Source organism: Budorcas taxicolor, chromosome 3 (genome assembly GCF_023091745.1).
Source record: "Budorcas taxicolor isolate Tak-1 chromosome 3, Takin1.1, whole genome shotgun sequence".
NCBI classification, from domain to species: domain Eukaryota; kingdom Metazoa; phylum Chordata; class Mammalia; order Artiodactyla; family Bovidae; genus Budorcas; species Budorcas taxicolor.
The window spans coordinates 23,799,961-23,824,407 of record NC_068912.1 but is presented as its reverse complement, the minus strand read 5'-3'; the positions used below and the strand labels follow the sequence as shown (position 1 = coordinate 23,824,407).

At 40.5% G+C, this 24,447-nt stretch overlaps 1 protein-coding gene across 1 annotated transcript; it reads right to left on the bottom strand.

Annotated features, from left to right (window-relative positions):
• Positions 1 to 3,664: 3,664 nt before the first annotated feature.
• Positions 3,665 to 5,809, bottom strand: LOC128045527 (disintegrin and metalloproteinase domain-containing protein 30-like). Its single transcript, XM_052638025.1, has one exon. The coding sequence runs from the start codon at positions 5,807 to 5,809 to the stop codon at positions 3,665 to 3,667; it is 2,145 nt and encodes a 714-aa protein (XP_052493985.1).
• Positions 5,810 to 24,447: the final 18,638 nt, after the last annotated feature.

Here is a 24,447-nt window from a genome sequence, read left to right as displayed (position 1 = left end):
ACCCCGGCAACCTAGCAATTCCACTTCTATGTATTTCTCCAAAGAGATAAGAAGCATAAACAGATTTTTGTACATTCATGTTCATAGCAGCATTAACACAATAAGTAAAAGATGGAAGCAACCCAACTTTCCATCAACAAATGAAGAGATAAACAAAATGTGATACATACATATACTACAAAGAAGGAAACGGCAACCTACTCCAGTATTTTTGCCTGGAAAATCCCTCGGACAGAGGAGCCTGGCAGGTTACAGTCCATGGAGTCGCAGAGTTGGACATGACTAAGTGACTGAGCATATATATAATAAAACATAATTCAGGCTTTAAATGGAAGGAAATTCTGTCACCTGCATAAGAATGCAGACATGGATGAATCGTGAAGACATTATGCTAAATTAAATAAGCCAGTAACAAAAATTACTATATGATTTCATTTAGATGAGGTACCTAGATAGAAACATAAATTCATAAAGACATAAAGTAGAATAGTGGTTTCCACAGGCTGCAAGGGAAAGGGAACTGCTTTTATTTAATGTGTATGCTGGTTCAGTTTTGCAAGATGTAAAGAGTTCCAGACACTGGTTTCACAACAATGTGAATGCATCTCTAACACTACTAAACTATACACTTAAGAATATAAAGCCTGAAAGTTTAAAACTCCTAGAAAAAAGACTTAGGGAAAAGATTTTTGACATTGGTCTTGGCAATGGTTTCTTAGATAAGGCCTCCCAAAAACACAGGTAGCAAAAATCTAAAAAAAAAAAAAAAAAAAATTAGAAGGATTACACCAAACTAAAATCCTCTGTACAGCAAAGAAAGCAATCAATAAATTGAAAAGGTAACTCACATAATAGGAAAAAATATTTATAAACCATATATCTGATAAGGGTTTAATATCCAAAATATATGTGCTATTCTTAGAATTCAACAGCAGAAAAGCAAACAGTCCAATTAAAAAATGGACAAAGGACTTGAATAGATATTTTCCCAAAGAAGACATTCAGATGACAGTAAGTAGGTGAGAAGGTACTCAACATCACTAATCGTCAGGAAAATGCAAATCAAAACCGCAATGCAGTATCACCTCACATCTCATTGAATGGCTATGATCATACAAACAAGAGAAAACAAAAACAAACGTTGGTGAGTAGCAGGAAAAAAAGAACCCTTTAACTGTTCTTTGAAACATAAATGGTACAGCCATTATGGAAAATACTATGGCAGTTCCTCAAAAAATTAAAAATAGACCTACCTTATAATCCAGGAATTCCACTCCTGGCTACATACCCAAAGCAAGTTAAGTTAGTACCTTCAAGAGATATCTGGAGTCTCTCATTCATTGCTGCATTATTCACTATTACCAAGACTTAAAACAACCTAGACGTCCTTTAATGTATGGATGGTTTAGTAAACTACACGCATGTGTATACATAATGGAATATTATTTAGCCAAAAAAAATCCTGCCATTTGAAGAATCATGAATGAATCAGGAGGGCATTATATTAACTAAAAATCTACACAGAAACAAGGTACTATATGGTATTACTTACAACTGAAAAAAAAAATTTAAGGGACCAATTTGGAGAAATAGAATAGAGTGATGGTTGCTAGGGACTGGGGAGAGGGGGAAATGGGTAGATGTAAGACAAAGGGTACAAACTTTCCATTGTAATTAAATATGTTCTGAAGATCTAATATACAGCATGACACATAGAGTTAATAACATGGTATTGTATATCTGAAATTTATTGAGAGTTGCTGCTAAGTATCCTTCCCCTCTGAGAATTGAAGTATGTGAGGTGATGGATGTGTTATTACCTTGATCTTGGTAGTCACTCTGCAATATATATGTATATTAAATTATCACACTGCATGCATGCTTTATGTAAATAATAATAGCTATATATTTTATCACAACAAAAATGTTGAAAATATCTATGATGTATAAATAAGCTTAAGTTTTTAAATAAATCGTACTCACTAAATTGAATTTCCAAATATTCATATAAAGCTACATTGAACAATGGCATCAATTATTAGTTGTATAATCTTGAGCAGGTTATTTAACCTCATTGTCCTCCATTTCCTTTTTAGAAAACAGGAAAACACCACCTACCTCACAGACTTATATTCAGGACTGTGCATAGGCCACCCACTCCAGTATTCTTGGGCTTCCCTGGTGGCTCAGCTGGTAAGGAATCCATCTGCAATGCGGGAGACCTGGGTTCGATCCCTGGGTTGGGAAGATCCCCTGGAGAAGGGAAAGGCTACCCACTCCAATATTCTGGCCTGAAGAATTCCATGGACTGTATAGTCCATGGGGTTGCAAAGAGCTGGACAGGACTGAGTGACTTTCACTTTCATGCATATTGGCACTGGTGAAGTGCTTAGAACATTGGCTGCCACAGAGAAAAGAATAAATGGTAGTTACCATTTTCAGTATTGTAGCTACATGACCACATGTCCTTGCTTTTTTAGGATTTTTCTGATGATGGCTAAGTTAGATAAAAGTTAGAATTATGATGATCAAAAAATTATCTTGATGTTCTTTCTACTCTGAGTTAAGAGGAGTCCCCAAATAGTCCAAGGGGACACTCTTTATCATGAGTGTCCCACAACTTCTTTGTGTGTGCTCAGTCATGTCTGACTCTTTGTGACTCCGTGAACTGTAGCCCACCAGGTTCCTCTGTCCATGGGGTTCTCCAGGCAAGAATAGTGGAGTGGGTAGCCATTCCCTTCTCCAGGGGATCTTCCCGAGCCGGGGATCGAACCCGGGTCTCCTGAATTGCAAGCAGATTTTTTACTGCCTGAGCCACTAGGAAAGTCCCACAATTTCTTTAGTTAGAAGAACCACATGGCTAAGAAAAGAGGAGATTGGAGTGAGATATAGTTGACCTGCAGTGCTGCCTGGGGAAGAAGGAGCCCCGGGGAAGCTAAAGGAAGAGCAGGAGGGTTCAGCCCAAACAAAACCAAAACACTGTGGCTGTCACAGGGCTGGGATGATGAGCAAGAGGTGGTCATTGACTCCTTTGAAGGGGCCACTCAGTCCTCTGAGCCCTCAGCCCCACCAAGGCCAACCCAAGCACTGAGTCAGAGACCGGATTTCTACACTGTGTGTGACCCACACAGTGAGGGACTCCCCTCGTAAGCGATCACCTTCTATATATAAAATGTGGCAATCACCATTCATGGTTCAACATAGGGCACAGACACTGATGCTTTCATTGATGACACTGAGGGAGACAGAGGGAAAAGTAGATTGACGGCTTTGTTTGCTGGGACTGAAAGACAGTAGGTTACCCTGAAATCCACTGTAATTCTATGAAACTAACAATATGAGTGTTCAGAAAACCAGTAGGGCATTTTTTTAAAGGCAATCCAAACTTGATCACAAACTAAGGGGAGAGCAAGATGCACCAATTTGTTTCCAAATCAAGAGTACTTTTTATTTGCTGATCAAAAACTCAGAGAAATTAGGTAAAATAAATCGAAGGAAGAAAGAGCTGTATGGATAAATGAGAAGCTTATTCAATTTATGACCCTGTGTAGTAAGCAGAGTTACTGTGGATTGCCTGATTACATTTTTGGTTTCTTGATAAAGATATATTTTTCCCCTTGAACTATTCTACTCCAGTGCTACTTGGTAGTGTCTCTCTTTGGCTTCAGAAGTGTTCTAGGACATTCCAAAATAACACAAGGATCACTGAGATAAATATGAAAGTAAGGCGCATTACCATAAGGGACACAACCTGAACTGAGACAGGCACCCCTTCCTTTAGTGGTCCTGGAGGCCCACTGTCGATGCTTCCTCCATATCCTACCTCCTCACACAGCGGAGGGGCCCAACCATACAGGCAGTGGCAGTTTCTGTTACTGTTGCAGACTCCTCGGTGGTTGCATTTCTCAGGGAAACAGTCAAAATTCAGGACTGAGCTATTCACACATTTTCTATTAAAACACACCCGCTCCTTACCACAGGAGGTACCATCATTTATCACGCCCAGGTCAGGTAACCCCATAGGTACCATGGCTAGATGATAGCCAAGGCCCCAGCACATGAGATTTTCTTCATGCAGGTGAGTGGATATGAGGATAGTGTGATCTGGCATATGAGGGAGGGTTTCGACATTTATACACTGTAGTCTGCCACATAAAGACCTTTCTTTGGGACACTTTTTATACTTATGAACTCCTGTAATGCCACAGTTCCCATATTGATCACCTATTACATTAACTGCATCATAGCACTGATGAGGAGCATCCTTGGCATCAAGTCCAAAAATTTTTTGGCACTGCATATACCTGGATTGACAACTCTGTTTGAAACAATGGGCTTCGTACTTGCAAGGGGTTCCATCCTGCTTATAAGTATCACTTGGACAGAAAGCTGAGGTCCCATTGCAATACTCCGCAAGGTCACATTCATTTTCTTCCACCCGACACATGTATCCAGATGGACGAAATCGACAGTTATGACAACAAAGTCCAACGTTACAGCTGGCACCTTGTTTGAATTTACAATCTGGTTGACAACACCTATCTTCTTTACACTCCTCTGTCGAACCACAATCACATTCCTCATTCTCTTCCACAATTTTGTTTCCACATCTCTTAACCACATAGCCTAGGCCTGGGAGATTATTTAGACAGTTTAATCCTGAACTTACATGTGAATAAAATTCGGCATAACTACAATTACTAAACCCAGTTCGTCCAGTGCCCATGATACAACTATGCCTACCCTTACACTGGCAGTATTCATAATCATGGGTCATTCCCACGCTATGGCCCAGAACATGAGCAGTCCAAGTGGCGGGGCCAAGGATGTTTCTATCTAGCACAGAACTTGTAGATCCAGAAGGCATCATACTACATACACTTCCCCAGTGATGAGCAAGTGCATCCTTAAACTTTTTGTGAACATACAGGTGTGCCCAGTCTGCTGGAATCCGAAGACGTAGGTCACGTGACCTGTACTGCACAAACTGGCCTAAGACTTGTGATAACTCTGGGGAATTAAGTCTTATTTTGTTTCTGTCTGTCCATACTTCAACAGCTAATAGCTGTATTCTCATAAGGACATCTTGAAAGTAAGAGTCTGCAATTGAAGTCAGAAGAATGGCATCACTTATGACTTGAGTAAGATTGGAGTTCAAATATAAATACCTACTGTTATCAAAGATCAGGGCTAATTCCAAGTACTTTTGGTGCACATAGGACTCAGTGAAATCTGGAGACCTAGCCATGTTCTCACGCTGGGCCATCTGCTCTACTGTTTCATCATTAGTTAAGCCACAGATCTGATTAGGAAATTCCTCCTCTTTCTCCAGGGGATATACCATGTGTTCAAAATTGGAAGAAGCCTTGCGGGGCTCGATTTGATAATGATTGGCAGCAATTTTCAGGATGCCCCGGAGACCTCCCATGCATGTACTTATGGTAACTTCAGAATCCGGATTTCCTTCAACCAAGCCCATATAGTTGCAGTCCTTGGGTATATAAGGGTGATCTTCCAAGAGTCTCCCCTGTTCTGTGAAGGAGAAAACCTGCAGATTCCGAGGCAACAGAAACCTCTTGGGCCTCAGGTGGAGGACACGGTTCTTGCCTTTTACCTGCAGGAGGTAGGACACGTGGCTGGCCGCTCTCTGCTCCCCTCCACGGAAGCTCAGCTTCTTGGGGATAGTGATTTCATAGGAGTCAAAGCTCCACTCAGGGTGAAAAAGTAAATCCTTGCCAAGAGAGTCAACCAGGAGCACCGCCAGGACTAGCGACCGGCCTGGGGAGAGGCAGGTCCTCACTGACCTCATGGCACAGCCTGTTCCCCAGTGAGTCAGTCCCTGCCACTGTGGCCTTGAGAGTCAGCCTTCCAGAGACATCCGCTAGAGGCGCGGGGAGCAGTGCGTGCCCTGCGGAGCTCGCTGGTGCTTGGGAGCGCAGCCCTGGGCCAAGCTGGGTCAGGAGGAGGCTACTGACTTCCCCTGCAGCTGCACGCCCCGCCCAACGCATCTAGTTCGTTCTCTGGGCGGTGCCGTTGGGCGCACGTGGAAGAATCCAAGGAAGGTGCGCGAGAATAAAATGAAAAGCTAGACTGTCTGCATGCGGGTTGGAGAAGACAGAGAGCAGCTTGAGAAAATGAGAAGGACTAAAGAATAAGAGGAACAACAGAGAACTTGCTAAAGGCTCACTGTGTCTTGGGCCATTTCTTGTTTCTATAGACTTTAGGATACACCCGATTTTCCCATGTGTTGATTTGGATGTTTCATAGGCTGCTGTGCCCACTTCACCATTGCACTACTTCATCATTCCACTTCTCTGCTGGGCTCACTTGCGGCCAAAGGAAAGAGCATCTGAGGTGGCCAGAGTAGCACCAGAGCCTGAGAAAATGAGCGGAGACACTGCCTTCCCACCCCCACCCCTGGTAGAACCTTGGGTCAACAGGTGAAATATGAGCAGTGTTCAAGAAACGCTCCATTTAGCAAAAGGAAGCCATGGAGACTTTAGTGTGAACGGTGGAGGAACTGCCGAGGATACACATACCAAAAGGTTGTGATGTGAAATGGGGATTTGGAAGTCTAGACCACATTCAAGAAGTTCGATGTGACAGAGGGGAAAGAAACAGAAAAGGGGCTGGAGAGTTCTGGGGCGTTTGGGATTGACTAGTGGCAAAATCACTGCAGATGGTGACTGCAGCCATGAAATTAAAAGACCCTTACTCCTTGGAAGAAAAGTTATGACCAACCTAGACAGCATGTTGAAAAGAAGAGACATTACTTTGCCAACAAAGATCTGTCTAGTCAAGGCTATGGTTTTTCCTGTGGTCATGTATGGATGTGAGAGTTGGACTGTGAAGAAGGCTGAGCACTGAAGAATTGATGCTTTTGAACTGTGGTGTTGGAGAAGACTCTTGAGAGGCGCTTGGACTGCAAGGAGATCCAACCAGGCCATTGTAAAGGAGATCAGCCCTGGGTGTTCTTTGGAAGAAATGATGTTGTTAAAGCTGGAACTCCAGTACTCTGGCCACCTCATGCAAAGAGTTGACTCATTGGAAAAGACTCTGATGCTGGGAGGGATTGGGGGCAGGAGGAGAAGGGGACGACTGAGGATGAGATGGCTGGATGGCATCACTGACTCGATGGACGTGAGTCTGAGTGAACTCCGGGAGATGGTGATGGACAGGGAGGCCTGGCGTGCTGCGATTCATGGGGTCGCAAAGAGTCGGACACGACTGAGTGACTGAATGATGAAATGAAATATCATGGTAATGCTTGCCTCTTAGGATGAGTTTGGGAATGTCCCTACCTGTTCAATTCTTTGAAAGATTTTAAGAAGTCTTGATGTTCACTATTCTTTAAATATTTGGTAGAATTCTCCAGTGAAACCCTCTAATCTTGAGCTTTTCTTTGTTGACAGTCTCTTAATTAGTCCTCAATCTTCTCACTTGTTATAGGCATATGTATACATTTTATTACTTTGCGATTCATCCTTGATGGGTTTTCTGTTTCTAAAACTTTATCCATTTCTGAAGTTATCCAGTTTGCTAGCAGACAATATTCATAGTAGTCTTTTTAAATTTTTACTTATGTAACATTAATGGCAATGTTTTCTCATTCATTTTTTTTTATTTTTTAAGTTTTTTATTTTTTTAATTTAAAAATCTTTAATTCTTACATGTGTTCCCAAACATGAACCCCCCTCCCACCTCCTTCCCCATAACATCTCTGTGGGTCATCCCCATGCACCAGCCCCAAGCATGCTGTATCCTGCGTCAGACAGACTAGTGATTCAATTCTTACATGATAGTATACATGATAGAATGCCATTCTCCCATATCATCCCACCCTCTCCCTCTCCCTCTGAGTCCAAAAGTCCGTTATACACAGCTGCGTCTTTTTTCCTGTCTTAAAAAAGAATTTATTTGATTCAGTTCTCATTCATTTTTAAATTTAGGTATTTGAGTCTTCCTTTTTTCTTACTTATTTTCATTCAAAGTTTGTCAATTTTATTGATCTTTTCAAAAAACCAGCTCAGTTTGATTGTTTATTTTAATACTATTTTTTATTCTCTTTCATATATTTCTGCTCTGATCTTTATTTTCTCCTGTCTGCAGAATTTGGGTGTGGTTTTCTTTCTCTTATTCTAATTCCTTGCGGTGTAAGGTACAGTTATTTATTTTAGATCTTGCTTTCTTTTTAATGTAAGTGTTCACTTTTATAAGTTTCTCTCTTTATACACTTTTTGCTACATCCCATGAGATGGGATTGTGTGGCTTCATTTTCATTTATCTGCAGATATTTTCCAAATTCTCTTATAATGTTTTCTTTGTCTTCTTGGCTTTTAAAGAGTGCATGGTCTCATTTCCATATATTTGTGGATTTTCTTGTTTTCCTTCATATAGTTTAAATTTTTAATTGAAAAGTAGAGTTTATTTACAATATTATATTAGTTTCAGGTATTCAGCATGGTGATTCAGTGTTTTTATGCAATACACTCTGTTAAAATTTATTACAGCTATAATTCCATGTGTTGTACAATATACACTTGTTGCTTATCTCCTTTTATATATATAGTGGTTTGTAACTCTGAATCTCTACCCTTGATTTACCCCCTTCTCCCTTCTCTTTTCTCTTCGGTAAACAATAGTTTGTTTTCTATATCTATGAGTCTATTTTAAATGTTTATTTATTTGTATTATATTTTAGATTTCATATATAAATGATAGCATACAATGTTTGTCTTTCTCTGACTTATTTCACGCAGAATAATATTATCTTGATCTGTCCACCTCACTGCAAATGGCAAGACTTCATTCCTTTTAACAGGTGAGTAACACTCCATTGCATGTACATATCCCACATCTAGTGGGCACTTGGGTTGCTTCCATGTCTGGACTATTGTAAATAGTGAAGCCATGAACACTGAGGCCCATGTTCTTTTGGAATTAGTGTTTTCATTTATCCCAGGCATATGCCCAGAAGTGGAATTGCTTGAGTATATAGTCGTTCTATTTTTAGTTTATTGAGGAACCTCTACACTGTTTCCTATAGTGTTTGCACCAATTTACATTTCCACCAACAGTGTGTAAATGTTCCCTTTTCTCCACATCTTTGCCAACATTTGTTGCCTGTAGGCATTTTGATAATATCCTGATAGGTGTGAGGTGGTGTCTTATGGCTTTGAATTGTGTTTCTGTAATAATTAGCAATCTTGAACATCTTTTCATGTGCCTGTGCACTTGCCAAGGCCTAACGTGTGGTCTGCAGGTGTCTACAACTCTTCTCAGACACGACTCAATGTCGAGTCTTTTCCTCTGTTGTGGCTTTCCCAAAATTAGTGCAACATTGTGCCATGAAGTGGACAGGGTTGGAGCATTCCTTAACCTGGGCCTGGGGATACCAGTGTTGTAGTTAGAATTGAACCATCTGGGCTGCTGTCAGAAGTCAGGGCTGCTTTTATGATACTGTTTGAGCAAGTACCAACAATGGCTGCTGCAATCCCAGCTGACCTCTCCCTGGGTCCTCTCTGTCTCCTTGAGTGAATGAGTGAATATTGCAGCCTCAGTTGTATGTAACTCTTTGTGACCCCATGGACTGTAGCCTGCCAGGCTCTTCAGGCAAGAATACTGAAGTGGGTTGCCATTTCCTTCTCTAGGGGATCTTCCCAACCCAGGGACTGAACCCATGTCTCTTGCACAGGGAGGTGGATTTTTTTTTTTTTTTACCACTGAGCTACCTGGGAAGCCCTAGGTGGGGTCTTTGTATGTAGTCACTAACCCTCTACAGTTATTAACCTATTAAATGTGACTTTTGTGTCAGGGCAACTGATTGTCAAACTTATTTTAATTTTGGTTAATTTAAATAGCCAATGTTACTGCTAAGTCGCTTTAGTCATGTCCAACTCTGTGCGACCCCATAGACGGCAGCCCACCAGGCTCCCCCGTCCCTGGGATTCTCCAGGCAAGAACACTGGAATGGGTTGCCATTTCCTTCTCCAATGCATGAAAGTGAAAAGTGAAAGTGAAGACGCTCAGTCATGTCTGACTCTTAGCGACCCCATGGACTACAGCCCACCAGGCTTCTCTGTCCATGGGATTTTCCAGGCAAGAGTAGCAGAGTGGGGTGCCATTGCCTTCTCCAGCCAATGTTACTACTAGCTGCCATATTAGCTAGCACAGTTACAGAAGGCTCAATTTTCTACTTTCTAGCAGTATTTAATACCCAACTCTCTAATACTCATTAGAAAAAGATGAGTTTCCCAGGTGACTCAGTGGTAAAGAATCTGATTCTCTAAACAATACTTTCCACTTACTTGTGGGGGGCAGATCCCAACACCAGCAGTAGATGCCTGAAACCACGGATGGTAACAAGCCTTGTATATATATATATATATATATATATATATATATATATATATATATATATACTATGCTTTTTCCTATACATTCCTCCTATGATTTTAATTCATGAATTAGGCACAATAAAAGATTAACCAAAACAAGTAATATTAAAATAAAATAATTACAACAATATACTTGTTATAATATACACTTACAACAATATATGAAAGCTATGTGGTCCTCTCTCTCTCTCCTCTCTCAAAATATCTTACTCTCCTGTACTCAGCTGAATATATGAGATGATGCAATATTGACCCAGTGAGATGAAGTGAGATGAATGCTGTAGGCACTGTGAAGGGAATTTTCCTTTAGAGTTGACCCTTGAATACATGAATTGTTGACTAATACAAGATTTTTGAAATAAATGCAGTACTACGTGATCTGTGGTGATTGACTCCACTGGTGCAACAGATGCAGAACCGAGGATCCAGAGAGTAGACTAAGAGACTTGAGCATCCAAGGATTCGAGTATGTAGTGGATCCTGGAAGCAACTCCCCATGGATAGATACCAAGGGACAAACTGTAGTAGTTTTGGACTGCAGTTGACTGCGGGTAACTGAATCTATGGGAAGTGAAACTGTAAATAATGGAGGACTACTATATCTATATATTGCTAAATGATCACCCTAAGTCTAGCTAATATTCATCACTACACATAGCTATCCTTTTCTCCCATGTAAAAACTTTTTTAAAAAATTTATTTATCTATTTTAATTGAAGGCTAATTACAATATTGTGGTGGTTTTTGCCATACACTGACATGAATCAGCTGTGGGTGTACATGTGTCCCCACATCTTGAACACCCCCCACCGCCTCCCTCCCTATCCCATCCGTCTGAGCTGTACCAGTGCCCTGTTTAATGCTTTGAACTTGGATTGGTTATCTGTTTCACATATGGTAATATACATATTTCAGTGCTATTCTCTCAAATCATCCCACCCTCACCTTCCCCCACAGAGTCCAAAAGTCTGTTCTTTATATCTGTGTCTCTTTTGTTGTCTTACATAAAAGGTTGTCATTACCATCTTTCTAAATTCCAAATATATGTATTAATATACAGTATTGGTGTTTTTCTTTCTGACTTACTTCACTCTGTATAATAGGCTCCAGTTTCATCCACCACACTTAAAGGTCTTCTACCTTATGGGTTTCATGCCATACTTTTGTCCTTCCTCATCCTATAATTGTTAAAATGTCTGTCTAATATGTGCTTTAACAAATTCTTTTAGTCCATCTCCGATTTTTTGTATGGAGTACAATACTGTATTTCCAGTTCAGTTCAGTTCAGTCACTCAGTCATGTCCGACTCTTTGCGACCCCATGAATTGCAGCACGCCAGGCCTCCCTGTCCATCACCAACTCCCGGAGTTCACTCAGACTCACGTCCATTGAGTCGGTGATGCCATCCAGCCATCTCATCCTCTATCGTCCCCTTTTCCTCCTGCCCCAATCCCTCCCAGCCTCAGAGTCTTTTCCAATGAGTCAACTCTTTGCATGAGGTGGCCAAAGTACTGGAGTTTCAGCTTTAGCATCATTCCTTCCAAAGAACACCCAGGGCTGATCTCCTTTAGAATGGACTGGTTGGATCTCCTTGCAGTCCAAGGGACTCTCAAGAGTCTTCTCCAACACCACAGTTCAAAAGCATCAATTCTTCAGTGCTCAGCTTTCTTCACAGTCCAACTCTCACATCCATACATGACCACTGGAAAAACCATAGCCTTGAGTAGATGGACTTTTGTTGGCAAAGTAATGTCTCTGCTTTTGAATATGCTGTCTAGGTTGGTCATAACTTTTCTTCCAAGGAGTAAGCGTCTTTTAACTTCATGGCTGCAGTCACCATCTGCAGTGATTTTGGAGCCCAAAAAGATAAAGTTTGACACTATTGCCACTGTTTCCCCATCTATTTCCCATGAAGTGATGGGACCAGATGCCATGATCTTCGTTTTCTGAATGTTGAGCTTTAAGCCAACTTTTTCACTCTCCTCTTTCACGTTCATCAAGAGGCTTTTGAGTTCCTCTTAGGGGTTTTATAATTTCGTCTTATTATTGGAACAAATATTGAATAATCCTAAAACTGATAAAGGGCATTATACGTGGTTTTTTAAAAATCAATTAGAAAAAGATAGACAATCTAATAGAAAAATGAGCAAAAGATTTCTACAGGCACATCACATAAGAGAACATTCAGGTAGCTAATAAACAAATAGAAAGGTTCTTAATCACCTTATTAAACAGAGTACTGCAAATTAAGGCTGCTATCTGATGCTACACCCATCAGGTCTAGTAGTGACTCAAGAAATTAGTAATATGAAGCTTTGATGAGGATATAAAATGATAAGAACTATCTTACACTTCAGTAGCAATGAATCAATAAAACCACTCTAGATACCAGTTTGGCATTGTCTTACATAGTTGAGAATATGCTCTATGGTCCAGAAATTCCATTCCTACCCTAAAAAAATGTGTACAAATGTTCAGGTTAATGGATGTTAATGGATGTAGCAATACTCCCCAAAATGGAAAAAAAGCCTAATTTTCATCAGTGGTGACTGATGGAATGAAGCTAATGAATCTAGGTTATATGCAACAACATGACTGAGTATTACAAACAAAACGCAAATGAGCATATAAGTCAAAAGTCAGCATTATGTGTGGGATACATGCATAGCTGATAAAAGTAAATCAAGGACGTTATGAGCAGAACTGTCAGGAGAGTTGTTACTTCTAGGCTGAAGGGAAAGGGCTATAATCAAGGAAGAATAGGACCAGGGAAGAGTATGATTCATGCAGCTTTTAGGGAGCTCTGGTTTTGGTAATATAATTCTTCAGCACTGTTTCAAGCTCTCTTGTGTGTATTTTATATTACACAGTGAAAAAGTTTTAAACATATTACACAGTGAAAAAGTGAAAAAACATAAATTTTTGATCTATTTCTAAGACAAGACAATTAAATATGCTTTACCAATCATTAATGTTTAGGCTGACAGGTTAGCATAGATTCATACAGATATTGTTGAAGGGATAGTGCTGATAGATCACATATGGCTAGTATTTTTCATACTGTTCATGGGGTTCTCAAGGGAAGAATGCTGAAATGGTTTGCCATTCCCTTCTCCAGTGGGCCATGTTTTGTCAGAACTCTCCACCATGACGCATCCTTCTTGGGTGGCCCTACATGACATGGCTTATAGTTTCATTGAGTTAGGCAAGGTTGTGGTCCATGTGATCAGTTTGGTTAGTTTTCTCTGATTGTGGTTTTCATTCTGTCTGCCCTCTGATGGATGAGGCTGAGAGACTTGTGCAAGCTTCCTAATGGGTGAGACTGGCTGTGGGGAAAACTGGGTCTTGTTCTGGTGGGCAAGGCCATCCTCAGTGAGTCTTTAATCCAATTTTCTGATGAAGGTGGGGCTGTTTTCCCTCCCTATAGTTTGGCCTCAGGCCAAACTATGGTAGGGGTAATGGCAGTCCTTCATAAGAACTTATGCCAACACACCGGGCCTCCCAGGACCGCTCCAGTAGTCATGTATGGATGTGAGAGCTGGACAATAAAAAAGGCTGAGCACCAAAGAATTGATGCCTTCCAACTGTGGTGCTGGAGAAGACTCTTGGGAGTCCCTTGGACTGCAAGGAAATCCAACCAGTCAATCCTAAAGGAAATAACCTTGAATATTCACCATAAGGACTGATGCTGAAGCTGAAGCTCCAATAATTTGGCCACCTGATGTGAAGAGCTGACTCATTAGAAAAGACCTTAATGCTAGGAAAGATTGAAGGCAGGAGGAGAAGGGGACACAGAGGACAAGATGGTTGGATGGCATCACCAACTCAATGGATGTGATTTTGAGCAAGCTCCAGAAGGACAGGGAAGCCTCGCGTGCTGCAGTCCATGGGGTTGCAAAAGTTGGACATGCCTGAGTGACTGAACAACAAGTATTTTTACTTCCATTAAAAAATTATAACTCAATGTATTCTGTCCCTCCCTATTTTTTCTCCTAAAAGGTAAAACAAACAAAAAAATAGTTTCAAGTTTTTGAGATGGCTCTTAAGATTCCTTATGTCCCTTTGCTAATAATTATTGTAAGCGTTATTATATGGGTTTTAAAATGCTTCTACATTATTCATATTTAGGATAAAACTAATAAACTGTGGAAAATTCTGAAAGAGATGGGAACACCAGACCACCTGGCCTGCCTCTTGAGAAACCTATATGCAGGTCAGGAAGCAACAGTTAGAACTGGACATGGAACAACAGACTGGTTCCAAATAGGAAAAGGAGTACATCAAGGCTGTATATTGTCACCCTGCTTATTTAACTTCTATGCAGAGTACATCATGAAAAATGCTGGGCTGGAGGAAGCACAAGCCGGAATCAAGATTGCCGGGAGAAATATCAATAACCTCAGATATGCAGATGACACCATCCTTATGGTAGAAAATGAAGAGGAACTCAAAAGCCTCTTGATGAAAGTAAAAGAGGAGAGTCAAAAAGTTGGCTTAAAGCTCAACATTCAGAAAACGAAGATCATGGCATCTGGTCCCATCACTTCATGGGAAATAGATGGGGAAACAGTGGCAACAGTGTCAGATTTTATTTTGGGGGGCTCCAAAATCACTGCAGATGGTGATTGCAGCCATGAAATTAAAAGACGCTTACTCCTTGGAAGAAAAGTTATGACCAACCTAGACAGTATATTCAAAAGCAGAGACATTACTTTGCCAACAAAAGTCCATCTAGTCAAGGCTATGGTTTTTCCAGTGGTCATGTATGGATGTGAGAGTTGGACTGTGAAGAAAGCTGAGCACCAAAGAATTGATGCTTTTGAATTGTGGTGTTGGAGAAGACTCTTGAGAGTCCCTTGGACTGCAAGGAGATCTAACCAGTCCATCCTAAAAGAGATCAGTCCTGGGTGTTCATTGAAGGACTGATGCTGAGGCTGAAACTCCAATACTTTGGCCACCTCATGCAAAGAGTTGACTCATTGGAAAAGATCCTGATGCTGGGAGGGATTGGGGGCAGGAGGAGAAGGGGACGACAGAGGATGAGATGGCTGGATGGCATCATTGACTCGATGGACATGAGTTTGGGTGAATTCTGGGAGATGGTGATGGACAGGGAGGCCTGGTGTGCTGCAATTCATGGGGTCACAAAGAGTTGGACACGACTGAGTGACTGAACTGAACTGAAGCACAACAAGAGCAACATTTATTTATCTTAGAAGTTACCTTCTGGGACTTCCCTGATGATCCAGTGGTTAAGAATCCACCTGCCAACACAGAGGACACAGGTTCCATCCCTACTCCAGGAAGATTCCACAAGCCATTGGACTACTAAGTTCATGCCCCACAACTACTGAAGCCCGAATGCTCTAGAGCCAGTAAACTACAACACTGAGTCTGCACCCTAGGGTCTGTGCTCTGAGACAAGAGAAGCCGCAGCAATTAGAAGCACCGCATAATGCAATGAAAAGCAATCCCCATTCACCACAGCTAGAGAAAGCCCGTGTACAGTGTGAAGATCCAGCACAGTCAAAAATAATAAGTAAATAAAAAGCTACCATCTGAATCTGTCAGTCTGGGTTCAATCAGTAGAAAGAAACTCTACCATAATTGAAACAGGAAAACGTAACATTAAAAAATTATTAACTGTAACAAGAGAATGGAATGACTAGAGACTGGCTATTAACATGTAAAGACAACTTCAAAGAATATTGATTGAAGAATATCGGGCTTCCCTGGTGGCTCAGATGGAAAAAAAAAAAAAAATCTGCCTGCAATGCAGGAGACGTGGGTTCAATCCCTGGGTCAGGAAGATCCCCTGGAGAAGGGAATGGCAACCCACGCCAGTATTCTTCCCTGGAGAATTCCATGGGCAGAGGAAGCTGGCAGGCTACAGTCCATGGGGTCACAAAGAGTTGGACAAGACTTAGTGACTGAACAACAAGTCAGCAAAGACAAGAATACAGAATTCAAATTAAAGCTCTATTTGCTCTCACCCAGATATTTGAGGCTGGGACCAGGTGTGAGGATGGCACTCTTCAAGGATGATTCTTCCTGAGGCACAAGTGAAAGAGCCAAACCCATTTTCCCCAATCAATGTTCTCCATCTGATCCACAGAGGTCTTCTAACCCATAGCCTCAATTACCCAGTTTTTCCTCAGCTGACTTGGGCAGATAGATTCCTGAACACTATGGCTAGAATACATGTAATTTCCTTCACCATCTGGTTGAATTCAGCTAATCACCAATAGAAAATGTTCCGATTTCTTTAAAAAGCTTTCTTGGTTTTTAAATGGCAACAAGCTCTAAAAATTTATATTAGCTTTTGGACATTTTTGGCTTCCCTTGTGGCTCAGCTGGTAAAGAATCCACCTGCAATGCAGGAGACCTGGGCTCGATCCCTGGGTTGGGAAGATCCCCTGGAGAAGGGAAAGAATACCCACTGTAGTATTCCAGCCTAAAGAATTCCATGGACTATATAGTCCATGGGGTGGCAAAGAGTTGGACTCAACTGAGTGACTTTCACTTTCACTTTGGACATTCTATGCATATAATCAGGTGGTCTATAAGCAATAATAGTGTTGTTTTTCTTTCCTTGCTAGAATAGGATTTCCAGATTAACTTGAGGTTGAGACCATATGAGAGCTGGCATCTGTATTATACTTTAAAGAAAATACATTTATATGTTTATCATCAAGTATTATGTTTTCTATATAATGTAGGCACTTTATTAGTTTTAGGTCTCTGTTTCTGTTTCTTAGTTAATTCTATCTTGGTTTCTAATTCGCTGTTATAGTTCATAATTTTTATCATGAAGATTCAGTTTTACCAAATACTTTGTTAATTCTACTGAAATGATTGTACGAGTCTTCCTAAGGTGGTGGTGACACCTAGCAATGGATTTACTAAGTGTTAACCATCCTTTCTTTCCTGAGGAAAAATTTAGTCATAGTGGGCTTATATTCATCATTGTGAATTTGTTGCTAGTTTCAGTTTGTTAATAATTGATTTACAATTTTTGTCTCTATGTTTCTAGGTTAGTTAGATCTATAATTTTCCTCACTTGTACTATCCTTGTAGGGTTTTTCTATCAGAGTTACAACAGATGCATATATTGAGTTGGGGAGTGATTTTTAATTATAGGGAAGGTTTATGATGGCACTGTCTGTTCTCTTAAAGTTCAGGTTATTGTTATAGCATCCGGGACTAATTATTTCAAAACATACTAGAATAAGTTTGTTTGTATTCATGTTTATCTACTGTATCTGCCAAAAGACTCTACTTTTATTTCCCTTATGCTTGTTAGTTGTGCTTTCTTATAATTTTATTTAAACATCTTTACTACTTTCTTTTAGTTATTTCATTAATTTCTGCTTGCATTGATTATTTTTTTACCTCGTATTTCTTTAGATTTAGTCTGTGGTTGTTTGTCTAGTTTCTTAAACAAAATGCTATGGCAAAACGATCTTGAGAAAGAAGAATAGGTTTGGAGTGATCACACACCCTGACTTCAGAAATAAACCCATGCACTTATGGTCAGTTAATCTATGACAAATGAGGCAAGAAAGTTCAATGGAGAAATGACACTCTCTTAAATAATGGTGATGGGAAAACTGGACAGCTACATGTAAAACAAGAAAATTAGAACATTCTCTAAATTAGAACATTCTCTAACACCATATATGACAATAAACTCAAAATGGATTAAAGACCTAAATATAACAGAGGCTACTATAAAACTCCTAGAGAAAAACATAGGCAGAACACTTTGATATAAATCACAACAATTATTTTTTTGGATCCATCTCCTGGAGTAATGGAAATAAAAACAAAAATAAACAAATGGGATCCCATAAAACCTTTTGCACAACAAAGAAACCATCAACAAAATGAGAAGACAGTCTACGGAATGGAGCAAAGCATTTGCAAATGACCCTATAGACAAGGGATTAATTTTCAGAATATACAAACAGCTCATATAGCTTAATATAAAAAAACTAAATCAAAAAGTGGGCAGAAGTCCTAATAAGAAATTTCTCTACAGGCCAGCAGACACATGTAAAGATGTTCAATATTGCTAGTTAGTAGAGAAATGAAAGTCAAAACATTTCACACCAGTCAGAATGGTCATAATTTAAAAGTCTGCAAATAATAAATACTGGAGAGGGTGTGGGGAAAAGGGAATCCTCCTGAACTGTTGGTGGGAATGTAAATTGGTACAGCCACTATGGAGAATAGTGTGGAGATTCCTTAAAAAACAAAAGATAAAGTTACCATATGATCCTGCAGTCCCACTCTTGGGTATAAATCTGGAGAAAACTCTAAAAGATACATGTACCCCACTGTTCATAGCATTATTTATCATAGCCAAGACATGGAGGCAATCTAACTGTCCATTGACAGATGAACAGATGAAGAAGATGTGATATATATATATAGATAGATAGATAGATCTCATGGAATAGTAATCATAAAGAAGAATGAAATAAGACTATTTGTAGCATCATGGGTGGACCTAGAGATTATCATACGACTGAGTGAAGTAAGCCAGACAGGGAAAGATAAATATGATGTGGTTATATGTGAACTCTAAAAAAAATGACACAAATTAACTTATTTACAAAACTCACAAACACAGAAAATGAACTTAAGGTTACCAGGAGGATAGATGGGTGGGGAAGGAGTGTAGGATTAACATAAACACATTGTGTGTGTGCTCAGTCACTTCAGTCGTGTACAGACCCAACGGACTGTAGCCCGAGAGATTTTCTGTCCATGGGATTCTCCAGGCAAGAATACTGGAGTGGGTTGCCATGCCCTCCCCAGGGGATCTTTCTGACCTAGGGATAGAACCCACATCTCTTGCATCTCCTGCATTGGAAGGAGGATTCTGTACTACTTGTGCCACCTGGGAAGCCCAACAAGGACATACTATATAGCACAGGGGACTATTTTCAATATCTTATAAGAGTATGTATATATATGAATCACTTTGCTATATATCTGAAACTAACACAACATTGTAAGTTAACAATATTTCAATACAGTATGCTTAGGTTATTGATTCAGACTTTCTGCTGTGGTATAAATATTTAGACAAGAGTTTTTCTAGTTAAAAACTTTGGTTTCTTTCTGCTAAGTGTCCATCAACAGAGGAATGGGTGAAGATGTGGTACATATATACGCTGAAATATTACTGAGCCATAAAAAAGAATGAAATAATGCCGTTTGAAGCAACATGGATGGACCTAGAGATTATCATACTAAGTGAAGTAAGTCATACAGAGAAAGACAAGTATCTTATGATATCACTTATATGTGGAATATAAAAAAAGTTTATAAAGATTATAAAAATATAAACATCTATAAACAGAAATAGAGATGTAGAAAACAAACATATGTTTACCAGGGGGTAACATGTGTGTACGGTTTTTCCTGTGGTCATGAATGGATGTCAGAGTTGGACAGTGAAGAAAGCTGAGCGCCAAAGAATTGATGCTTTTGAACTGTGGTGTTGGAGAAGACTCTTGAGAGTCCCTTGGACTGCAAGGAGATCCAACCAGTCCATTCTAAAGGAGATCAGTCCTGGGTGTTCTTTGGAAGGAATGATGCTAAAGCTGAAACTCCAGTACTTTGGCCACCTCATGCGAAGAGTTGACTCACTGGAAAAGACTCTGATGCTGGGAGAGATTGGGGGCAGGAGGAGAAGGGGACGACAGAGGATGAGATGGCTGGATGGCATCACTGACTCAATGGACGTGAGTCTGAGTGAACTCTGGGAGTTGGTGATGGACAGGGAGGCCTGGCGTGCTCTGATTCATGGGGTCGCAAAGAGTCGGACACGACTGAGCGACTGAACTGAACTGAACTGAACTGAACTGAACTGAACATATGTGTGTGCTCAGTTGCTCAGTCGTGTTCAACTCTTTATGACCCCATGGACTATAGCCCACCAGGCTCCTCTGTCTGTGCGGTTATCCAGGCAAGAATACGGTAGTGGGTTGCCTTTGATTTCTCCAGGGGATCTTCCCAACACAGGGATTGAAACTGTATTTCTTGAGTCTCTTGCACTGGCAGGTGGATTCTTTACCACTGTGCCAGCTGGGAAGTCCTCATATGCACACTACTATATGTAAGATAAAAAACTAATAAGGACCTACTGCATGCCACAGGGAACTCTACCTGATACTCTGTAATGGACTATATGGGAAAAGAATCTAAAAAAGAGGATATATGCGCAGCATGACTGACTCACTTTGCTGTGCACCTGTAACTAATACGACATTATGAATCAACCATGCCCTGACAAAAACCTGTTTAAAGACATTGCTTTCTTTCCATAGTTCTAACAATTAGTATTTCAAAAATAGTAGTAGTGGGACTTACATGGGGGTCCACGGGCTAAGACTCTGTGCTCCCAATGCAGGGGGCCCAAGTTCAGTCCCTGGTGAGGGAACTAGATCCCACAAGCTGCCACTGAAGATTCTACTTGCCACGTCTAAGACCTGGCACAGCATAAGAAATAGTAAAATAAATATTTAAAAAATTGTGGTAGTATTTGATAAGAATTTCTGTGTAGTTACTAAATACCTTCTAGCATATTTTATTAAGAACTGATTTATCTAATAATGTTTCAAAGATACAAGGGTGTTGGTTAGATTTTAATTTTTGTTTCTAATTTGACAGATGTTCAGTGATAGCTCTCTATTTGCTATTGATTCTTTGAAACTATACTAAGGTTTTATGATGGATTTATGTAGAAGATGAGATGGATTTATGTTTTTATGAATGTTCCAGATATTCTTGGAAAATTCATTAACTATTATTTTGACAGTCAGTGCTCAGTCATGTCTGACTCTTTGTGACCCCCATGGACTTATAGCCTGCCAGGCTCCTCTGTCCATGGGGATTCTCCAGGCAAAAAAACTGGAGTGGGTTGCCATGCCCTTCTCCAGGGGATCTTCCCAACCCCCCCCAGGAATCAAACCCGGGTCTCCCGCATTGCAGGTGGATTCTTAACTGTCTGAGTCACCAGGGAAGTCTCGCTCTGTATAGAACACAGTGTTAAAAAGATGTTCTTCCTGTCTTGGAGTGTCAGCACAGGCCTCTGTTGATGTCCCTTAGTCAAACCACGAGGAGCATCCCAGTGAGTCAAACAAAGATGGATTCATTGATGCTTTTTGCTACAGGGAAAATTACACACTAAGGGGAGATGTGGTATCTCAGTTAGTGAGTGTTAGGAAGGGCTTGCTTATTATGGGATTTGTTCTTGTGTTAGGGGATGATATTGGGCTTCCCAGCTGGCTCAGTGGTAAAGAATTTGCCTGCCAATGCAGGAGACACAGTTTCGACCCCTAGGTCAGGGAGATCCCCTGGAGAAGGAAATGGTAGCCCATGACAGTATTCTTGTCTGGGAAATCCCATGGACAGAGGAGCCTGGTGGGCTATAGTTCATGGGGTCACAAAGAGTCAGACATGCTTAGCGACTGTGCATGCATAAGCACATAGCTGATATTGAGATAGGTTTAAAAAATTCAGTGTATTAATGAACATTATCAAAGTTACAGGCATAATCAGATATACTCCTGACTTTTACTAGCAGGTGAGAAGAATAGGGCAGAACTAAGGCTTCAAGCTCAACATTCAGAACACTAAGATCATGGCATCTGGTCCCATCACTTCATGGCAAATAGATGGGGAAACAGTGTAAACAGTGTCAGACTTTTATTTTGGGGCCTCCAAAATCACTGCAGATGGTGATTGCAGCCATGAAATTAAAAAACACTTACTCCTTGGAAGGAAAGTTATGACCAACCTAGATAGCATATTCAAAAGCAGAGACATTACTTTGCCAACAAAGGTCCGTCTGGTCAAGGCTATGGTTTTTCCAGTAGTCATGTATGGATGTGAGAGTTGGACTGTGAAGAAAACTGAGCACTGAAGAATTGATGCTTTTGAACTGTGGTGTTGGAGAAGACTCTTGAGAGTCCCTTGGACTGCAAGGAGATCCAACCAGTCCATCCTAAAGGAGATCAGTCCTGGATGTTCTTTGGAAGGAATGATGCTAAAGCTGAAACTCCAAAACTTTGACCACCTCATGCGAAGGGTTGACTCATTGGAAAAGACTCTGATGCTGGGAGGAATTGGGGGCAGGAAGAAAAGGGGATGACAGAGGATGAGATGGCTGGATGGCATCACTGGCTCGATGGACATGAGTTTGAGTGAACTCCGGGAGTTGGTGATGGACAGGGAGGCCTGGCGTGCTGCAATTCATGGGGTCGCAAAGAGTCGGACACAACTGAGCGACTGAACTGAACTGAAGGCTTTAATAGATAAACAAGCAGCAATGACTACAGTTCAGGAGTCTGGGCATTTGTTAATATCTGCAACTAGTAATTATTTTAAAGGTTATTGCTGTGAGGTATGTGTGTGTTTGCTATTGTAAATGTGCTCTTCTCTTTAATTGAATCCTCAAATTGGATTTTGTTTACAACAAAGGTTTTTCTATAATTTTGCACTGTTTTTATTCACTGAATTTCTAATGGTTTAGGTTAGGTTTTTAGTCAGTTTTCTTGGATTGTCTAGGTATACAGTCATTAATCTCAGAGGAAGACACTGTCTCTTCCTCCTTTCCAATTCTTCTATATCGTGTGCTGCAATAACCATAGTGATAAGATTCTGATATAACATGATTATTATTTTGTGTCCATCCTTTGCCATGTCCTTGTTAAATTTTTTCCAGGAATGAAGGGAAAGGGGTGATTGAGGAGAGAGAAACATGGGACAAGTATTACAGAAAGACATAAGCTGGGTCCTTACATCACAGTATTTGCTGGCCTAGATTGTCTGAAATAGACATAAGAACTAGGTGATGATTTACAATGAAGAGCTTGCAAATCTCTAATCATAGAACTTAGACTCAACCCTAACAACTTATGCTAGGGCAGCCTGGCACCACGTTGTGCCAAACAGCAGCCAAGTATTAATTATCCAGAACTCCTGCCCACTAGTCAACTGCCGACTTGCCTTGCTCACTTAAGTCATTTTGCAGTTCTGCAGTTCCACAATTTATATAACTGAATTTGACACTATATTTGCTTCACGGAGCATCTGTTGTAAATAACAATGTTGTTCAGCATGAAATAATCTCCACAAATTAACGAAAACCAGTAACTGAGATGGCAAGGGTGAACGTCGACATTTTAGGAATCAGCAAACTAAAATGGACTGGAATGGGTGAATTTAACTCAGATGACCATTATATCTACTACTGCGGGCAGGAATCCCTCAGAAGAAATGGAGTAGCCATCATGGTCAACAAAAGAGTTGGAAATGCAGTACTTGGATGCAATCTCAAAAACGACAGAATGATCTCTGTTCGTCTCCAAGGCAAACCATTCAATATCACAGTTATCCAAGTCTATGCCCCAACCAGTAATGCTGAAGAAACTGAAGTTGAACGGTTTTATGAAGACCTACAAGATCTTTTAGAACTAACACCCAAAAAAGATGTCCTTTTCATTATAGGGGACTGCAATGCAAAAGTAGGAAGTCAAGAAACACCTGGAGTAACAGACAAATTTGGCCTTGGAATGCGATATGAAGCAGGGCAAAGACTAATAGAGTTTTGCCAAGAAAATGCACTGGTCATAGCAAACACCCCCTTCCAACAACACAAGAGAAGACTCTACACATGGACATCACCAGATGGTCAACACCGAAATCAGATTGATTATATTCTTTGCAGCCAAAGATGGAGAAGCTCTATACAGTCAACAAAAACAACACTGGGAGCTGACTGTGGCTCAGATCATGAACTCCTTATTGCCAAATTCAGACTTAAATTGAAGAAAGTAGGGAAAACCGCTAGACCATTCAGGTATGACCTTAATCAAATCCCTTATGATTATACAGTGGAAGTGAGAAATAGATTTAAGGGTCTAGATCTGATAGATAGAGTGCCTGATGAACTATGGAATGAGGTTCGTGACATTGTACAGGAGACAGGGATCAAGACCATCTCCATAGAAAAGAAATGCAAAAAAGCAAAATG

Bases quoted from the DNA above. Each gene is read 5' to 3' on its own strand.
- LOC128045527 (XM_052638025.1), bottom strand. From the start codon at position 5,809: ATGAGGTCAGTGAGGACCTGCCTCTCCCCAGGCCGGTCGCTAGTCCTG.